At 45.3% G+C, this 21058-nt stretch overlaps 1 protein-coding gene across 11 annotated transcripts in view; it reads right to left on the bottom strand.

Moving 5' to 3' along the window:
• The window catches only part of LOC142403077 (tyrosine-protein kinase Fer-like), a 216656-nt gene that overhangs the window by 185622 nt on the left and 9976 nt on the right, over window positions 1-21058 (bottom strand). For 9 of the 11 annotated variants that reach the window (XM_075489220.1, XM_075489218.1, XM_075489219.1 and 6 more), the window contains exons 2-4: window positions 19266-19526; window positions 12666-12839; window positions 9449-9548 (exon numbers count right to left, since the gene is read on the bottom strand). In XM_075489220.1, coding sequence (XP_075345335.1) covers window positions 9449-9548; window positions 12666-12839; window positions 19266-19472 — 481 coding nt within the window. In that variant the 5' untranslated portion in view covers window positions 19473-19526. Of the gene's footprint in view, window positions 1-7058; window positions 8455-9448; window positions 9549-12665; window positions 12840-19265; window positions 19527-19699; window positions 19782-21058 lie in introns of those variants that run through there. The other 2 variants (XM_075489217.1, XM_075489226.1) reach the window with 2 other exon arrangements.

The following is a 21058-nucleotide window of genomic DNA, read 5'->3' as shown; positions in this document are numbered from 1 at the left end:
CTCTATCCCAGCCAAAACCAGCACAGTTTTTTATTTAAAAAAATATTAATTCAGTTGTATTGGATTTACATGGCAAGGTTTTGGTAGCAGGGGGGCTGCAGGGGTCGCTTCTGTGAGAAGACACCAAGAGCTGCCCCCATGCTGGACACACCCTGTTCCAGATGGCTCCAAAACAGACCCACCGCTGGCCAAAGCTAAGCCAATCAACAATGCTGGTGGCACCTCTGTGATAACATATTTAAGAAAGGGTAAAAAAAAAAAAAAAAAAAAAAAACCAACAAAACACCCACACTGCGCAACAGCTGTGAAAAAAAGGAGTGAGAAAAAAAAACCACACCAAACTCAGAAACACAATCCTGCAGACACCAACGTCAGTGAAGAAGGCGAGGGAATGTGACTGATGCACTCAACTCCTTGACCAAACTAGTGGTAGTTTGGCTCACAGAATCACAGAATCATATAGGTTGGAAAAGACCTTTAAGATCATCAAGGCCAACCATAAACCTAACACTACCAAAACCACCACTACACCATGTCCCTAAGCAGCTCATCCAAACGTCCTTTAAATACCTCCAGGGATGGCGACTCAACCACTTCCCTGGGCAGCCTGTTCCAATGCTTGATAACCCTCTCGGTGAAGAAAAATTTCCTAATATCCAGTCTAAACCTCCCCTGGCGCAACTTGAGGCCATTTCCTCTTGTCCTATCACTTGTTACTTGGGAGAAGAGACCGACACCCACCTCTCTACAACCTCCTTTCAGGTAGTTGAAGAGAGCGATAAGGTCTCCCCTCAGCCTCCTTTTCTCCAGGCTAAACAGTCCCAGCTCCCTCAGCCGCTCCTCATAAGACTTCTGCTCCAGACCCTTCACCAGCTTCGTTGCCCTTCTCTGGACACGCTCCAGCACCTCAATATCCCTCTTGTAGTGGGGGGCCCAAAATGGAACACAGTATTCGAGGTGCGGCCTCACCAGTGCCGAGTACAGGGGCACAATCACTTCCCTAGTCCTGCTGGCCACGCTATTTTTGATACAAGCCAGGATACCATTGGCTTTCTTGGCCGCCTGGGCACACTGCTGGCTCATATTCAGGCAGCTGTCAACAAACACCCCCAGGTCCTTCTCTGCCAGGCAGCTTTCCAGCCACTCTTCCCCAAGCCTGTAGCGTTGCATGGGGTTGCTGTGGCCCAAGTGCAGGACCTTGCACTTAGCTTTGTTAAACCTCATACAATTGACCTCGGCCCATCCATCCAGCCTGTCCAGGTCCCTCTGCAGAGCCTGCCTACCCTCAAGCAGATCAACACTCCCACACAACTTGGTGTCTTCTGCAAACTTACTGAGAGTACACTCGATCCCTTCGTCCAGATCATTGATAAAGATGTTAAACAGAACTGGCCCCAACACCGAGCCCTGGGGAACACCGCTTGTGACCGGCCGCCAACTGGAGTAAACTCCATTCACCACCACTCTTTGGGCCCGGCCGTCCAGCCAGTTCTTTACCCAGCAAAGAGTACACCTGTCCAAGCCATGAGCAGCCAGTTTCTCCAGGAGAATGCTGTGGGAGACCGTGTCAAAGGCTTTAGTGAAGTCTAGATAGACAACATCCACAGCCTTTCCCTCATCCACTAGGCGGGTCACCTTGTCATAGAAGGAGGTCAGGTTGGTCAAGCAGGACCTGCCTTTCCTGAACCCATGCTGGCTGGGCTTGATCCCTTGGTTATTCTCTACATGCCGTGTGATAGCACTCAGGATGATCTGCTCCATCAGCTTCCCCGGCACCGAGGTCAGGCTAACAGGCCTGTAGTTCCCCGGGTCCTCCTTCCGGCCCTTCTTGAAGATGGGTGTCACATTCGCTAATCTCCAGTCAGCAAGGACTTCCCCAGTTAGCCAGGACTGCTGGTAAATGATGGAAAGGGGCTTGGTGAGCTCTTCTGCCAGCTCCTTCAACACTCTCGGGTGGATCTCATCAGGCCCCATAGACTTGTGAATGTCTAAGTGGTGCAGCAGATCACTCACCATTTCCCCCTGGATTATGGGGGCTCCAGTCTGGTCCCCATCCCTATCTTCCAACTCCAGGGGCTGGGTACCCAGAGAACAGTCGGCCCTGCTAATAAAGACTGAGGCAAAGAAGGCATTAAGTACCTCAGCCTTTTCCTCATCCTTGGTCACTGTGTTTCCTCCCCCGTCTACTAGGGGCTGGAGATTCTCCTTACCTCTCCTTTTGCTGCTAATGTATTTGAAGAAGTGTTTTTTGTTGTCTTTTACAGCAGCAGCCAGATTGAGCTCTAGCTCAGCTTTGGCCCTTCTGATTTTCTCCCTGCACAGCCTCGCTACACCTTTGTAGTCCTCCTGAGTTGCCCGCCCCTTCTTCCAGAGGTCATAGACTCTCCTCTTTTTCCTGAGTTCGAGCCAGAGCTCTCTGCTCAGCCAGGCTGGTCTTCTTCCCTGCCGGCTCGTCTTTCGGCACCTGGGGACAGCCCGCTCTTGTGCCTTTAGGACTTCCTCCTTAAAGAATGTCCAGCCTTCCTGGACTCCTTTGCCCATTAGGGCTGCCTCCCAGGAGACTCTCTCGACCAGTCTCCTAAACAGGCCGAAGTCTACCCTCCAGAAGTCTAAGGTGGCAGTTTTGCTGACCCCCCTCGCCGCTTCTCCACGTATCAAAAACTCTATCATTTCGTGATCGCTCTGCCCAAGACGGCCTCCAACCATCACATCGCTCACAAGTCCTTCTCTGTTCGTGAACAAGAGGTCCAGCGGGGCACCTTCCCTCGTTGGCTCACTCACCAGCTGCGTCAGGAAGTTATCTGCCACACGCTCCAGGAACCTCCTGGACTGTTTCCTCTCTGCTGTATTGTATTTCCAGCAGACATCCGGCAGGTTGAAGTCCCCCACAAGAACAAGGGCTAGCAATCGTGAGGCTTCTCCCAGCTGCTTATAGAATAGTTCATCTGTCTCCTCATCCTGGTTGGGGGGGTCTGTAACAGACTCCCACCACAATATCTGCCTTGTTGGCCTTCCCCCTGATTCTTACCCATAAACACTCCACCCTATCGTCACCATCATCGAGCTCTAAACTATCCAGACACTCCCTGACATATAGGGCTACCCCACCACCTCTCCTGCCTCGCCTATCCCTCCTGAAGAGTTTATAGCCATCCATCGCCGCACTCCAGTTGTGCGAGTCACCCCACCACGTTTCCGTGATGGCCACCATATCATAGTTTTCCTGATGTATAATGGCTTCCAACTCCTCCTGCTTGTTACCCATGCTGCGTGCATTGGTGTAGAGGCACTTCAGCTGGGCTGTCGTCCGTGTCTCCTTCATAGAAGAACACCCCTTGCATGCTTTGAGGCGTTTCACTGGTGTTTCCCTCTTGGCTTCCCTTGCCTCAGTATCCCCTGGCTCAACTCCGCTCAACTTCGGCTGTGCCCAAGCATACCCCACACATCTCGAGGACTCAGGCCGAGTGTCCTCGCTGGCAGCCGCTCCCTCTAACCTTGGCACGTTGCCCCTCAGCTTCTCTCGGGCAAGCCTGATATTATCCCCCTCCCCCTTCGAGTCTAGTTTAAAGCTCTGTCAATGAGCCCTGCAAGTTCCTGAGCAAAGATTCTTTCCCCTTTGAGAAAGATGAATCCCATCAGACGCCAGCAAACCCGGTGCGGCGTAGGTCATCCCGTTGTCAAAAAAACCAAATCCGTAGCGATGACACCAGCCATGGAGCCATGCATTAATAGATTGGGTGTCTCTGTTCCTTCTTATGTCGCTGCCCACAACTGGAAGGAGAGAGGAGAAAATAACCTGTGCTCCTGAGTTCCTTACTAGCCGTCCCAAGGCCCTCAAGTCTCTTTTGATCACCCTAGGACTTCGTGTTGCAGCCTCATCGCCCCCCACATGGAAGAGCAGTAGGGGGTAATAGTCCGAGGGCCGTACCAGGCTAGGGAGTACCCTCGTGACATCCTTCATGCGGGCCCCAGGGAGGTAACAGACTTCCCTAAGAGGAGGGTCCGTCCGGCATATCGGACCCTCGGTTCCCTTCAGAAGGGAGTCACCCACAACTATAACCCTTCTTCTCTTCCTCGTGGAGGTGGTGGTAAGATGAGAGGTACGTTCTTCTGACCTGGGTGACACCTCTGGTGTAGATAGACTGTCGTCCCCATCCTCCACTGACTGGCCTTCCACCTCCAGGGCCTCATACCTGTTGTGTAGAGGCACCTGGGGGGGTGAGGCGGGCAGGGAGGGCCTTCGCCTGCCACCACGAGCGCGGACTCACCTCCATTCACTCTCCTCCTCTGAGCTGCTGCCTTCAGCCCGGCGGGGGGGGGGGGGGGGGGGGGGGGGGGGGGGGACAGAGGATCCCCTTGATCATGGGTTCTTACTGGCGGCTGCTGCTGCTCCTGTTCCTGTCTCGGCGGGGGGGCAGAGCCTGGCACCACCAGTCTATCTCTTTTTCAGCCTCCCTGATGCTCCTTAACCTTTCCACCTCCTCCCGTAGCTCTGCCACCATGCAGAGCAAGTCATCCACCTGGTTGCACCTCACGCAGCTGTCCGCACGGCTGCCACGTGTGAACAGGGAGATGCCCAGGCACTCCCTGCAGCCCGAGACCTGGACGGCTGCATGTTTTCGTGGGAGCTCCGTCTGGGTAGCCACATCCACTCTGGCGAGCACAGAGGGCATCGCTTTCTGACGAGTGAATACCATAGTTGAGTTCCTTCTGGAAGGATGGGGACTACCGAATGAACTCTCTTCTCACAGTTCCTCTTCAGCTAGTAGGGTGCCTTCGCCTTCCCTACACGCCCTGTCTGCGCGAACTGCCGCGCAAACTGCCGCGCCACGCCCTTCTGACGTGCCACGCCCTGTTTGCCGCGCTCCCTGGGAGATGCTCTTGTACGGGAAGGGGATTTCCGCCGTCACTCTCGTCCCCGCCCACGCTGAGTCAGAGCCGGGCCCTCGTCAGGAGCTCCCACCTTCCTGCTCAGGGGCCGGAGGGGTGGCTGCGCCCTCCCTTTTCTTTTTCCTCCCTTCCCTGCGCGGTTTTGCCGCGGTTTCGCCGATCCAGCAGCGGTCCCCCGACGCGGTCCTCTGTCTCAGAGCTGCTCGCCTCAGAGGCTTCGCTGAAATGGGAGGCTCAGGCTCAAAGGAAGTAAAGGCCTAGGCCGTAACAGGGCTATGAACTTCTCAAGTTCCAATCTGTTCTTTGAAAACCCACGCAGGAACAGGGTGACATGGTGAGCACTGATGCATGAGAGCTTAGAAACTGGAACACCGATCATGCAATTAACGCATGAATACCAGGTGGTTCTTCCAAGACTAATTTGTCGAGGAACAAAGAAAGTTGTGGGTACAAGTAGTCTCATGCTTACCTTCTCCATCACATGGAATTTGACTATGAGCCAACCACTTTATTCCATAAATATGACAGCCTGAGTGAGATTTTTTCGAGCTCTCCCTGCTAAGCAGTTGGCTGCACAGCAGTGATCTCCCCTTGAGCTGGGACACCTCTCAAGGTTACTCTTCAAGGTTGAGACCCCCTTTACCAACTGCAGATCTTTGGTAAGTGACCAACATCGCGCATAACCTTGTATTATAGCACACTAAGATTTTGTACAGGTAACTTTGAATTATTATTACATCCTCTGTGCAGTAATAGAGTAAACCTTGCCATCAGACTAAGTCTCACTTTTACAACATCTTACTTCAATAAAACCACTTTTGCTGATACCTTTGGCGGTGGTTCTTTAAGCAGTCTAAAATCTTCCCCACGACAGGGAAGAGATATATCAGGGGCAAATGATCTGGATGAAGGGATCGAGTGCACCCTCAGTAAGTTTGCAGACGACACCAAGTTGTGTGGGAGTGTTGATCTGCTTGAGGGGAGGAAGGCTCTGCAGAGGGACCTGGACAGGCTGGATCGATGGGCCGAGGTCAATTGTATGAGGTTCAACAAGGCCAAGTGCAAGGTCCTGCACTTGGGCCACAGCAACCCCATGCAACGCTACAGGCTTGAGGAAGAGTGGCTGGAAAGCTGCCCAGCAGAGAAGGACCTGGGGGTGTTGGTTGACAGCCAGCTGAATATGAGCCAGCAGTGTGCCCAGGCGGCCAAGAAAGCCAATGGCATCCTGGCTCGTATCAAAAATAGCATGGCCAGCAGGACTAGGGAAGTGATCATGCCCCTGTACTCGGCACTGGTGAGGCCGCAGTACAGGAAGTACTAGGAAGGAGCGGCAGAGACAAACTTTTAGTAACTGACCACAATCCCCATTCCCCATCCACCCTGCACTGCTCAGGGGAGGGCAGAAGAGTTGGGAACAAAGAAGTGAAGTTGAGCCTGGGAAGAAGAGGGATGTGGGGGGGAAGGTGTTTTTAGTTTTGTCTTTGCTTCTCATTATCCTACTCTGTTATTAATTGGCAATAAATTAATCATCCCCAAGGCGAGTCTGTTTTGCCTGTTACTGTAATTGATAAGGGATCTCCCTGTCCTTTTCTCAACCCACAAGCTTTTCTCATCTTATTTTCTCCCCCTGTCCTATTGAGGAAGGGGAATGAGAGCAGCTTAGTGGAAACCTGGCAACCATCTAAGGTTAACCCACCACATCAGTTAATCAGGAAAACATCAAAACATTGCAGTTCCTGAATAGCCAAAACACTCTGATTTCAATGGAAAAGTCTGGTGCATAAGGAATGAAGAACAATGACCAGAACTAGAACAGAAAGAAGGAATAAGAAGAACATATTAGATCACAACACTCTGTTATAATTTTAATATTATGTACTATAAGTTCCCATGTTATGTAGTTACTTGGGGATAAACTTCAAATTAAAGCAACATAGAGGACAAATAGGGAACTAGATGAAATTAACAACTAAGTATATATTTACATTTTTAAATGAACATGAACACCAGTTAAAAAAAAATAAGCTAAACAGCACTAAGTATAATTTCTCTTATCTGATGCTGTTTTATCTTTACATGCTGTAAAGGTATATGGAAGGAGAGTGTCTGCTCCTTTAAGGGTATCTGGTCAAAGGAACCATAAACAAAAATAGACAGAGACAAACCTGAGGGAAAAATGATAAGGAAGTTCATGATAGGAACAAATCTGGCCAGTCACACTAATTGGTTAGGATATGTGGAGTGTGAGAGAGTTTATTTCTTCAGCTGGTAGGGTAAGGAAAGGGAAGGAGACAAACACAGACAAACCTGACCAATTAGCCTTAACAAAGACAATAACCAGAAACAAACCTGGTCAGTCACACTAATTGAGGGGCTATCAAGAAAATGCAGGCAAATTATCAAAGGACCTGGTGGCAGGTAGAACAGGGCCAGTCAGTACGCTTGTCTGGCTGAGCCCTGCACCTGATCACCGCAGTCTATCCTATCTTCTTATGTCTTCTTATTAAATTTTTTCTTAACTATCTCGTGTGCATGTGCCACAAGGACTAAACACCAGCTACTGGTGAGACCTCTGTGTGTGTGAGTGGAATTTGGTGCCAGCTACTAGAATCAGACAGGGGGTATAGGTGCCCTGCAGCCTGTGCTGTCAGCTACTAGAGCAAGCGAGGGTCCTAATGTCAGTAGTTGGAGGTGGCCACAGATCTCTAAATCTAGGTAGGGTACTACAGACTTTGTGCCTGGAATGCCAGCTACTGCGTGAGATCAGCATGAGTGGATTTGGTGCCAGCTACTGGAGTCAGACCAGGGGTGTAGGCACCCCGTGGCCTCTGGTGTCAGCTACTGGATAGAGTGGGGGACTTTAAACTCCAACCACCGGGGTGGGAACAGTGTTTGTCCTGAAAACCAGCTACTGGAAGGGACCGGTGTGAGGGGCTCAGTGCCAACAGCTGGAGTGGGACTTCATGTCACAGCCCATGTGCCTGGTGCTGGCTGCTGGTGGGGGCCGAGCACCTGTATGTTCCCAAAGCCTAGTGTGCATGTATATTCACTAGCAAAGTTCAAGCTGGACTAGCTGGCAAGTAGGAGGCCCTGGGTCTGGGCAGGGATATCAGATGGGCAAGGGTCCATACTGGTATACCTAGGGGGACTTGCAAGTGCAGAGTTCCCATGGGATAAGTGTGTGCATACTTGCTAGTGAGCATCAAGCTGGACTAGCCAGCAAGTAGGGGACCCATGAAGCAGGTAAGAGGGCCCAGGATCTGGGTGGGGGTACCTGACAGACAGAGGGGCTGTGCCAGTACTTGAGGGATCCACAAACGTGCGTGTGCTTGTGAACCTTAAGTGTTGCGTGTGTACTTTCATTAATGAACTTCTATCTCTACCAGCTGCAGAGGAGGAAGTGGACTTGTCCGTCTATATGTTTTACGAGAGTCCTATACGTAGGAACTGTTGAAGGCAGTGCCTTATCTGTGGCAGTCTGCATAACTGGTCGTGTCAGTGTCCTCTGCCTGTGTGTGCACTTGTGCCTCTGGGATACATGCTCAGCTTCGCTACTGGTTGAACCTGTAAATGGGAAAGTGGCAGTTGCGTCCCTCAGCCTGGGCAGAGACCCCCCAGGTCCCTGGGCACACCGGGCTGGGCTCCAGAAGCCAGGCAGGAGTCCTGGGCCAGAGCAGCTGGAGGAGGAAGCCATGCTCTTAACATCCCTCAACACATTCATTTATCAGTTTTCACCCAGAATTTTGGACAAATTTTTAAAGAAACAATCTTTCTCTCAGCACTGATAACTACTGTACTGCACTATGAATTATAGTACAACAGAACCAAGGACAATAAGTATCATTTTAGGCAGTCGTACAAAAAGTAAAGATGGATCTTGGAATTATATTTACACACTGCCATCCAATTAATTTTCTTTAAAGAAAAAAATAAATCTTAGAAAGGCATGTAAAAAACCACTAATCATTAACAAGATATTTCAACAGACAATAGAACAAAGGCTCTCATTTACCTAATCATTAGTACAAATCAACAGGAATCAAAAAACATGCAATTTGGACACACCATTCCCTTAAAAGCTTTAAAACATCCCAGCATACCAATGAATTCTTTTCCCCCTTTTGCTTAAGGTTAAACAATTTGGATCCATTCTACTAAGCATCAAGAATTGGTGTCGCTGCCACTGCAGCAACCATAAAAGATCACAGGATACAAATAGGCTGCAGCTACAATGTAGATGAGACAGAGCTGCAACCTGCTTACCACTATTACAGTTGATTTGAGTAATTTTACATTCCAAATATGTCCACTGACAGAATGATGAGTTTAAAAGAACAGAGCTACCATGTATTTTAAATAAGGGCTATCATTTATTTTGATTTTCAAAAACAGTACCATCAAGTATATATGATGACAATTAGCCTGTCTTAAGACACTTTTTTTAATATTGCAATTGAGCTGCTTAAAATAAAAACATTATCTTGTTTCACTGTAAGAGTTTTAGTACATTCTAAAACCACAATAATAAATAGATAAAATTAATACAAGTCAGTCATACCTTTAGCCACAGCTTCTTTATACTTTTCTTTGGCAGTATTTACTTCTTTTATTAGTTGTCTATAGCTAGATTTTAGTTTCTCCAATTCTGTCTTTGTGACCTTTAAGAAAGCAAAAATATAAAATGTATTAAAAATACTCAACCTCACCATTACAAACAATCTTGCCATTAGTGAAAAAGAATTACAGGATTTATTTTCCAAAATAAGCATATTAAATTTTTTCATTAACTTGAGGTTATCTTAAAAGGCTATTACCTGCTGTAACAAAACCAAAACCAATAAATGTAAGGGATGAAATTGAGGCCTGAAACAGTTTCCCTATTTGCATCAGTGTAGTACAGTATAACAACAAATGTTTAGGAAACACAGTTTATCATAAACATTAGTACATTTTAATCAAGTGGAAAAAAAGCACCAAAAAGATGCTTATTAAAATCACACTAGATGAAAAAGTTCTATACACTACTCTAAATCTCTACCTCAACACCAACCATGTTGCTGGAAGAAAGAAGAAACAGTGCTTTTCCATCTCTCAGCAGAACTTTCAGAGCGATTTTTTTTCAGACCTGATTTTTGACAGTTGCAACTAACCTTTCCCCAGAGCACCTGAATGAAACTGATTCCCATCAGCTTCGCTGCCTAGACACAGCACTCTCAACATCAGCAGGACAACTAACATCAGTTTTTATTCCACCACTAATGCTAAAAGTAACAGAAAAGGCCCTGAACAGCTCTACCTGCAGACTTAGTATTTGGTTTACACTTGATTTATATTTTAGAATAGGGACTAGAATCCCACTTCTACCCAAAACATTCTGGACAGTAAGGAGCACTCATTAACAAATGTTTTTAAAGCTCTGATCTCAAGGACATCAAGGGATGTTATAAGTGGCCACTGCCTCCAGCAGCTTCAGAGCCCAGGGATTCCTTCTGCCAAGCCACTGGAGCCCAGCCCAGAGACCTGGGGATCTCCATCCCAGGCCGATAGATGTGGCTGCTGCTTTCCCATTTGCAGGTACAACCAGTAGCAAGGCTGAGTGTGCATCCCAGACACACACACACAGAGAGGACAGAGGGCTACACAGACTACCACAGACAAGGCACTGCCTTTAACAGCCAGGACTCGCACAAAACATAAGCATAGACAACCAAGTCCCCTTCCTCCTCTGCGGCTGGTAAGGACTGAAGGTCACCAGTGAAAGCACACACACCACACGATTCACAAGCGCATTCACAGATCCCTTGATGAGTGGCACAGCCCCTCTGTCCCTCCATGTATTGGGTTTACATGGCACGGGTAGCTTCTGCGAGAAGAGACCAGGGGCTGCCCCCAAGTTGGACAGAGCCAGATCCAGCCAGCTCCAAAAGAGACCCATTGCTGACCAAAGCTGAGCCAATCTGCAACACAGGTGGCACCTCTGTGACAACATATTTAAGAAAGGGTAAAAAACACTGTGTGGCAGCTGTGAGAGAGAGGAGTGAGAAAAAAAAAAATGTGAGAGAAAAACCTGCAGATGATAAGGTCAGTGAAGAAGGAGGGGGAGGATGTGCTCCAGGTGCTGGAACACAGATTCCCCTGTAGCCTGTGGTGAAGACCATGGTGACACAGGATGTCCCCCTGCAGCCCATGGAGGACCATGTCAGAGCATCTATCCACACTACAGCCCGTGGAGGACCCCATGCCGCAGCAGATAGATATACCCTGAAGGAAGCTGCAGCCTGCAGAGAGGAACCCACACTGGAGCAGGCTCCTGGCAAGAACTGTGGCCTGTGGGGGACCCACACTGGAGCATTCCAGTCCTGAAGGACTGTACCCCATGATATGGACCCGTGCTGCAGCAGTTCTTGAAGAACTGCAGCCTGTGGGAAGGACCCACATTGGAGCAATTAGTGAAGGACTGTATCTCATGGGAGGGACCCCACGCCAGAGCAGGGGAAGCGCATGAGGAGGAAGGAGCAGCAGAGGCAGTGTTATGAACTGACCACAACCCCCACTTCCTATCCCCCTGCACTGCTGGACAACTCAGGGGAAGATGTAGAAGAGTCAGGAGCAAAGTTGAGCCTGGAAAGAAAAACGGGGGGGGGGGGGGGGGGGGGGGGAGGGTGTAGTTTTGTCTTTGTTTTCTCACTGTCCTACTCTGTTTTTAATTGGCAATAAATTACTCTTCCCCAAGTCGAGTCTGTTTTGCCCATGATGGCAACTGGTAAGCATTCTCCCTGTCTTTATCTCGACCCACAAGTTTTTCCATCTTATTTTCTCCCCCATTCTGTTGGGGAGGGGGAGTGAGAGAGTGGCTGGGTGTGCATCTGGCAGCCAGCCAAGGTCAACCCACCACACTCCAATACCCTGGCCTGTATCCTGAGCCCTCCTACCCACTCCACAGGTCTCCTACTCACTGGCTAGTCCAGCTTGGTGCTCATTAACAGAAACACACACTCCTACACTCATCTCAGAGGCACTCCACACTTGCAGGTCATCCCAAACACCAGCATTGCCCCTCTGCCCACCCGATACCCCATGTGACTTGAAGTGCTGTTAACACAACAGTGTTTTAGCTATTGCTGAACAGTGCTTGAACAGCATCAAGGCCTTATCTGTTTTTCACTCTGCCCCGCCAATGAGTAGGCTAGGGGTGGGAAAGAAGTTGGGAGGGTACACAACCAGGACAGCTGACCCAACTGACCAGAGGGATATTACATGCCATATAACATGATGCTCAGCAATGAAAACTGAAGGGAGGGGTATTTGGGGGAGGTAGCCAACGCTCAGAGACTGGCTGGGCATCAGTCTATTTGTGGGAGATAGTGAATAATGGCCTTTGCATTACTTGTTTGTTTCTTCACCACCACCACTTAAGCTGCCTTTCTCTTGACCCGCAAGTTTTCCCTCTTTTGCTTTTCCTATTCTATCCCCCATCCCACTAGGGGCAGGGGGAGTGAGTGGCTGCATGGTGCTTAGCTGCTGGCTGGGGTCAACCCACCATATCTGTCCAAATAAATTCATATAGAAGAATGTTTTCAATCTCTGCCTTGTCAGCTAGCAGGGAAGAGAAAATGTGGAGGAAATATCAAAAACTGAAACTAGACACAGTCTACATATCACAGATCATCATTTGTACCATAGCACAAAAACAGAACAACTAAAAAAAAAAATTTCACCCTTAATTTTCTAAGCAAAACTATAATAAATCTATAAAACACAGTTGAATAAAATACCTTGTACATCTCTGCTTCAATTTGTTGATGAACACCTACATAACTCTTCTTCACTTGCTGCTTATCTTTGATCATCATTGTAAGCATATGCAAAGGCCCAGAATTAAGATCCTCTGCATGCGTCTTCATTATTTTACTCAGCTGTTCTGTTTGCTGCACCATGAGCAACCAAGACTATTAAAAAAAAAAAAAAGGCAGAAAAGCAGTTACTTATTCTGGCTTACAAATAACCAAATGATGAACAGGAACTGTGGGGAAAATGCATCACTGTTTAAAACAATTTAGTAATTTTATTTTTCTTTTTAAGTTACCTGAATCTTGAGATCTTCTAAAAAAGTTCTTCCTGCTACAGCAAAACCATCCCTTGAACTTATTCATAAAAAAAAAAAAATATCAGAGACAAAAACATAATATTGCATGGTCACATTTCAGCAGTGTTGTAGTACTTCTGAACATCCATGAAAGCTGTACAGCCTTTTCTGGATTACATCCTCAACACCTTTGACAATCATGTCCTCATGTTCTTTGTTCTCTTGTTTCCTAATCACAGGTCCTCTCTTCAAGCTGACTTTTCTGCCTTTATCTAAATATTTCACAGTAATATGCATTTGAGTTGTAGTCATTTAAGAGGATACTATTCATCAGCTGCTCCATATTAATCGATATCATCAGTGTTCAGTCCATCAGTGGCAAAACATAAAGCGCTAACAGATTACTCATTTCTCACAGTAACTGAGCATCTTTCTGCACCCTTACTTTAATAACTTCCTTGGCCATTCTGCCAGTCAGTTTTCAGGACAGCAAAATATACTGTGGCTTTGAACCTTGCATAAAGAACAAACTGCAATGTGAACAAAGATTTCCAACGTACAACAGATACGGACCTGAAATTAAAGTTCAGATGAAAGGAAAGTATTTCATACCCTAAAGAATCCTGTTACACTTTGTTGATGGGAACAGTATTGGATTCCTAAGAGATAATTCACTAACAGAGTGCTATGCTACATTTGAAATTGCAGAATGCCTATTTGTAATGCAATTACCATTTTTTTAAGGCAGCTGATATGCTGTTTTTAAAATCTTGTTCTTGCTAAATATACAAGTTAACCTTAAATCATCAGACCTACGAAAATGTATTTTTTTGGTAGGTTTGGGATTTTCTTACATCTCATTATAAACATAGAATCACAGAATCATTAAGGTTGGAAAAGACCTCTAAGATCATCTAGTCCAACTGTCAACCCAACACCTCCGTGCCTACTAAACCATGTCCTGAAGTGCCACATCTACACATGTTTTGAACTCCTCCAGGGATGGTAACTCAACCACCTCTCTCGGCAGACCGTTCCAATGCTCGATAGCCCTTTCAGTGACTACATTTTTCCTAATATCCAGTCTAAACCTCCCCTGGTGCAACTTGAGGCCATTTCCTCTCATCCTATCACTCATTACCTGGGAGAAGAGACCGACCCCCACCTCACTACAACCTCCTTTCAGGTAGTTGAAGAGAGCAATAAGGTCTCCCCTCAGCCTCCTTTTCTCCAGGCTAAACAACCCCGGTTCCCTCAGCCGCTCCTCATAAGACTTCTGCTCCAGACCCTTCACCAGCTTTGTTGCCCTTCTCTGCACACGCTCCAGCACCTCAATGTCTCTCTTGTGGTGAGGGGCCCAAAATGGAACACAGTATTCGAGGTGCAGCCTCACCAGGGCCAAGTACAGGGGCACAATCACTTCCCTAGTCCTGCTGGCCACGCTATTTCTGATACAAGCCAGGATGCCATTGGCTTTCTTGGCCACCTGGGCACACTGCTGGCTCATATTCAGGCGGCTGTCAACCAACACCCCCAGGTCCTTTTCTGCCTGGCAGCTTTCCAGCCACTCTTCCCCAAGCCTGTAGCGTTGCATGGGGTTGCTGTGGCCCAAGTGCAGGACCTTACACTTAGCCTTGTTGAACCTCATACAATTGGCCTCGGCCCATCAATCCAGCCTGTCCAGGTCCCTCTGTAGAGTCTTCCTCCCCTCAAGCAGATCAACACTCCCACACAACTTGGTGTCATCTGCAAACTTACTGAGGGTGCACTCGATCCCTTCGTCCAGATCATTGATAAAGATATTAAACAGAACTGGCCCCAACACAGAGCCCTGGGGAACACCGCTTGTGACCGGCCGCCAACTGGAGTAAACTCCATTCACCACCACTCTTTGGGCCCGGCCGTCCAGCCAGTTCTTTACCCAGCAAAGAGTACACCTGTCCAAGCCATGAGCAGCCAGTTTCTCCAGGAGAATGCTGTGGGAGACAGTGTCAAAGGCTTTAGTGAAGTCTAGATAGACAACATCCACAGCCTTTCCCTCATCTACTAGGCAGGTCACCTTGTCGTAGAAGGAGATCAGGTTGGTCAAGCAGGACCTGCCTTTCCTGAACCCATGCTGGCTGGGCCTGATCCCCTGGTTGGCCTGCACATGCCTGTTGAGCACACTCAAGATGAACCGCTCCATAACCTGCCCTGGCACCGAGGCCAGGCTGACAGGCCTGTAGTTCCCCGGGTCCTCCTTCCAACCCTTCTTGTAGATGGGCATCACATTGGCAAGCCTCCAGTCATCTGGAACCTCCCCTGTTAACCAGGACTGCTGATAAATGATGGAGAGTGGCTTGGCAAGCTCCTCTACCAGCTCCCTCAGTATTCTCAGGTGGATCCCATCTAGCCCCATAGACTTGGGAATGCCCAGGTGGCATAGCAGGTCATTAACTGCTTCCTCCTGGATTATGGGGGGTTTATTCTGCTCTCCTTTGTAACATGTATTATACTGGGCCTGGCTGGGATGAAGTTAACTTTCTTCATAGCAGCCCATATGGTGCTGTGTTTTAGATTTGGCCAGAACAGTGTTGACAACACACCCATGTTTTAGCTATTGCTGAACAGTGCTTGCACAGTTATCAAGGCCTTCTCTTTTGCACTCTGTCCCCCCACAGCAAGTAGGTCAGGAGTATACAAGTTGGGAAGGGACACAACCAGAACAGCTGACCCAAATTGACCAAGAGAGATATTCCATACCATATAACATCATGCTCTGCAATTAAAACTGAGGGGAGGGGGATTTTGGGGAAGGTAGTCATTGCTCAGAGACTGGCTGGGCATCAGTCTGCTTGTGGGAGGTGGTGAGTGATTGCCTCTGCATCACTTGCCTGCCTGCCTGCCTGCCTCCCCCCACCACCCTTTTGCCTTCCTCTTTCCTTTGCTTATTAAATTATCTTTATCTCAACCCATGAGTTTTCTTGCCTTTGCTCTTCTTGTTCTCTCCCCCATCCCCAGGGGGTGGGAGGAGCAAGTGAGCAGCTTTGTGGCACGTTGCTGCCAACTGAGGTCAACCCATCACATATATTTCCATCTCTATATGACTGTGCTAAAAGTCACATGGGATTTTAAGAGAATAAAATGAAAAACAGATAATCTCTATATACTTATTAAACTATCTTTAACATTTCCTTTAGCTCATACACATTCCATGGACTGGCACAGAGCTGTCTCAGACTGCTTAAAAAGTAATGTTCTAAAAGGTCAGGTCCTAAAAGCTTCCTGGCTTTATCTGAAAACCATTTAATCCTTCCACTACAGAACACTTTCCAAATGACATGAGAAGACAGTTTTCAAAAGTTGTGTTTAATAAAAACAACATTAAACATCTTTATTACAGGAATGAGTCTTGTGGTTATAGAAGAGTTCATGAGAGCGCTCCTAGAGGTAGAACTGTAAGAGTTATGCATTTTCTCTTTGACTGATTTATTACTGATGAAACAGTTTCAACCAATCCTGACAAGCCCAGAAAATGCATTTTTCAACAGAACAGGTACTCTAAAGAAATACTTAGCTTACAATTCACTAAGGAAACCCAAATTAGTCATATACGTAATGAAAAATTGTCTTTCCAATTAAAAAAAAAATTAATCTGCACATTCTCCATTCCTTACATCTCTCTTTCCACACTAAGAAAATATTGGTTAAAACAAGATTTCAGTGTTTTGTATGATTACATTTTATTATTTTTAAATAGCAAAAGCTATTTAAAAAAAAAGCTAAGGGACAGATAGCAAAAAAGGCAAAGCATTACCTTTCAAAAAAAAAACCCAACCCACAATCTGTCAAAAGCAACAAAATAAAATATTGTTTGGTTTAACACATGAGATTTTTAGACATACACACAGAAAAAAGCTTATGTAAAGCACTTAAAAATACTGCTTTTCTGGCATTAGTAGATGCTGCCACTGTGCCTTCCAACAAGTTTACTGCCTCTTCATTAAATAGGACCCATTTTCAAAAAACCCATCTCCAATTACTCACTCTTGCTATACACTTAAAAAATAAAAGCATAAAAGATTAGAGATCTTGGTGCAGTTTTTCAAATGTTAGGAAATGTAAGATACTAGACATACACCGCAAAATATTTGGTCAGATTTTGGTTCTGTAAAACCTCTCTTCTCAGGAAAAGGTATCATGAAATAGCGAAGTAAATTAGAATTATGTCAGTAAAGTAATCAAAACAATAATTCAGATATTTTAATTGCCAAAAGTCAGTAAGATAATGTATTGCTACACAACCTTAAAAATCTAAGTTGACAGTGAAATTTCAAGGCAAGCCCACACAAAAGATTTGCCAGAAGCATACGAATATTTTTGCTATTGTGCAAAGATGTACAGAGATCAAGGGTGCAGTCTGAGGAACATGATATCTCCTCAGAAGATGGGGGGAGAGGGGCTAAAAACTCCTGAAAGAACAACTTAGGTGCCAATGTCCAAAACAAGTTTTCAAAATATGACACAGATGCCTCTCTGCAACCCAAGGAGAAAATGGCTTAAGATACATCTTCAGCTTTTTTTTTTTTTCCATTATTATTTGCTCACAAAAAGAGCCACCCATATTACTGGCATAAGTTGTGCTAGACTGAGCTAGCCACAAAGCTTAAAGATTGCAATGCTGAATACTCCAATATCTGTGCTCCTTTATTGTTCTAGCCTTAAGTCACTCCCAGTTTCACTGCCTAAAATAACTGCAAGAGAATTTTGCTAGCACATAAGAGCAATTCTACTGGGGCAGCACTAGCAAGAATTATTAATCATATCATCAATAAATCTATATGAAACAGAGTTTTCTATGCCATATATTTTATACTGATGGATTCCAAAGAAGATATCTGACTTCTGCCATTAAGCAGAAAATGTTTGAATCAGTTTACCAAAATCATCACCAGCTTAGATAACAAAACCTATAACAAACTGTGTATGAAAGACATAACTGGGTGAAGAGCATTCCAAATACACAAAAATACACCATTAAAGCCACATATGAAAAAAGGCAGAGCGTCAATTTAAAAATACAATAATTACTGGGGAGGGATGGAATTTAAGCTAAATGCTATGTGGTTATACTTTTGGGACAGCTGAAACAGGCTAGCTATACCAGTGTAGCTTTCAGATCACACAAACCACCACTTCAATCCAGTATAAATCTAGATTGATGCACAAGGAGTAATGTTCTTACTCCCATGAGCATGATATATGTCATGCTCATACATAAGAAGCTAGCGTTCAAGCAGCAACTCCATAAGCCAGCTAAGAACTGCTTTGTCTAAAACTTAACCTGACCGAAAAAGATGTTTTCTTGCAGAGGAGATCAGGATTTATGCCACACTGAAGTGACTGTGTAACCACTGCTACAGCAAAAGGGCCAAGAATTGAATAAGCCATTAAAACAGAATTGTTTTCTCTAGTCAGGAAAGAATCCAAGTCAGGAGTGAAGCTTACTAACAAGTGAAATAGGGAAGTTTAAGTCATCTTTACCTTCATTGTACTTCCTCTAAATGTGATGATTAATCATTTAGGGGGAGGACAGCCTTACCTTCATAAAAAGTCAAGACACTTATTTTAAATTGGGTATGAAATTATGTTTAAACAAATCTACAATTATGAGAAACATCCTGAATTAATGCTTTGTTTTCACCAAAATATACTATGGTTTGAATAACAGTTGGAATGCTAGGCTTTGCCTTGGTTTCCTAGCATTTTTCTATTTCTGTCACAAATTCTATAACATAAACAATAGTTCCTATTTAACTGTTTTAAAAGAAAAGCTTACTATAATGTTTTGAAAACAGAATATGCTAAACAAAATAGCAGACAACCCAGGAACCTAAAATACTGAAGTTCAAAATTCAGAATCCTGGTTTAGTTTATTGTTCTTAAAGCAAGACTGGAGCTTGACTTTTGCTTATTCCACCGGGGGACTAAAAGGAGCTTATTTTAAACACTTTGGCAACAGTAATTCAAGAGGCTGAGTCAATAGGAATCAAACAGAAACACTATTTTGAGCTGAGCCAGTTGTCATTCCATATACTATCTTTCCCATTTTCCTCTAAATAAAGTAGACAGACTATAAGACAGAGTCACTTCACAAAGCAGCCAGGAGAGTAATATTTATTGTGACACATTTTAGTAGGTCATTGGAAAATTAAAAAAAGATTGCTGGACTTTGTTACTTACAAAAGACAGACAAAAACCCCAAACTAACAAAAAACCCAACCCTGTTGATTTCTAAGGATTTTCTTACCTTGGACACATTGCTGATATAATTCAGTTGACAAGTACTCTCTTTATCTATTTGATTACAAAGATTTTGTAAAGTAGAAGCATACTCCTTATCACTTTTTACTCGCATAACCATAAATTTCTTCACTGTTTCCAGCAGTCGTAGTTCCCAGTCTTGCAGTTTTAATAAAGCATCATGAGAATACTTCAGGTCACTTCCAAACCCCATTTTTTTTAAGGCACTCTATACCACACAGGTGACAAGATAGATTCTTCACCACATCTGAAAGTAGAACAAGATTCATGAGAAACATATCGAAAGAAAAACTTGTGTTACAAAGGGCAACTATTAATGCCTAAACTCTGAAATAACATAATCATAAGATTAAGCATTACCTTCTATATACCACTTGGAAACCAACTGAAAGGAAGGTCAAAACCATTTCAAACACCAACCTATGACTTGAAGAGATCTCAGGTCCTCCATGTTACTTTGAACTGTCAGCTTAATCTCAGTTTGTAGCCTCCAGTTTCCCATCTGTAAAATATAGTAGTATAATAGTACCTACCTGTACTGGGTCTGGCTGGGATAGGGTTAATTTTCTTCATAGCAGCCTGTATGGTGCTATGTTTTGAATTTGTGCTGGAAACAGTGTTGATAATACAGGGATGTTTTAGTTATTGCTGAGCAGTGCTTACACAGAGTCAAGGCCTTTTCTGCTCCTCACACTGCCCCACCAGTAAGCAAGCTGGGGATGGGCAAGAAGTTGGGAGGGGACACTGGTGGGTGCTTAGTTGTTGGCTGGGGCCAACCCCCACCACACTCCCTAACTCTAAGTGACTAGACCTAGTGACTCAAAATGTTTGATTCCAGTGTTAAGTCCTAAGAGCACTGCATCTCTGAGAAATGGATAACTGGAAGATGACTAGGTAGTTTGTTCCTAAATACTGTAGTAAAAGTTTCACATTCACATTCCCAAAAGTTAAAAGGTATCTCAAATCAGGTTCCCCGTGCAACCTTACATTGATCCCCAAGATACACTCATCATAAGAGTCCTAAATTTCATACCATTTCCCCCTAAAGCAGCTCCATCTCATTGCACAAAATGGACATAATTTGATAATCAGATAAGAAATATTGAATATTACTGTATGAAATCCTACAGCACAACTGCAGGTCAAAGACATGTCTGAGCTAGCTTTAAAACACCTGCTTCTGATACACATGCAGCCACATCACAGAAGAGTTGAGTCCACATATACAAGCAATTTCCAAAGATTTACATAGGTTTTGCCCTGTGGGCTGAACCCCATTTTCTGTGTATCCATCTAAAACTTATCCCCATACTAATCAGCTTCAAACTTGGTCAGATAAACTTACATAAACTACAATTACAGCTCTAGAGCGCAGCACAAACATACCCTGTGCATTGCTTTTTCACCAGTTCCTGCACTCCAGACAAGCCTTAGTTCTTCTGAACACAGAAGTATTAACTTCTTCATAGGCTTTTCATTGCCACTTAAGTTCGCTGAGTGCTTTACAAACATTAGTAGCTTTATCTTCCTAACAGTCCAAGAGGTGAAGCAGGACTAATACTCTTATTTTATGCAGATAACTAAGACACAGAAACGAATGTCAACATTGTACCAGCTAATACTAGATACCTAATTTGCAAGGCTTAAAGACAGACTTTTCAGAGTGCCTAGCATTTTTAACATATTAAACATCTAGAACAAAGATGTAATTGGCTTCAGTTACCACACAGAATTTCTGCAAACCAGAATCTACAACTTGAAAGCTGACTATAAGATAAT

The sequence above is a fragment of the Mycteria americana genome, assembly GCF_035582795.1.
Source record: "Mycteria americana isolate JAX WOST 10 ecotype Jacksonville Zoo and Gardens chromosome W unlocalized genomic scaffold, USCA_MyAme_1.0 Scaffold_33, whole genome shotgun sequence".
NCBI lineage: Eukaryota > Metazoa > Chordata > Aves > Ciconiiformes > Ciconiidae > Mycteria > Mycteria americana.
Note: the sequence above shows the minus strand (reverse complement) of the source record. Positions and strands in the feature narration are given on the sequence as shown.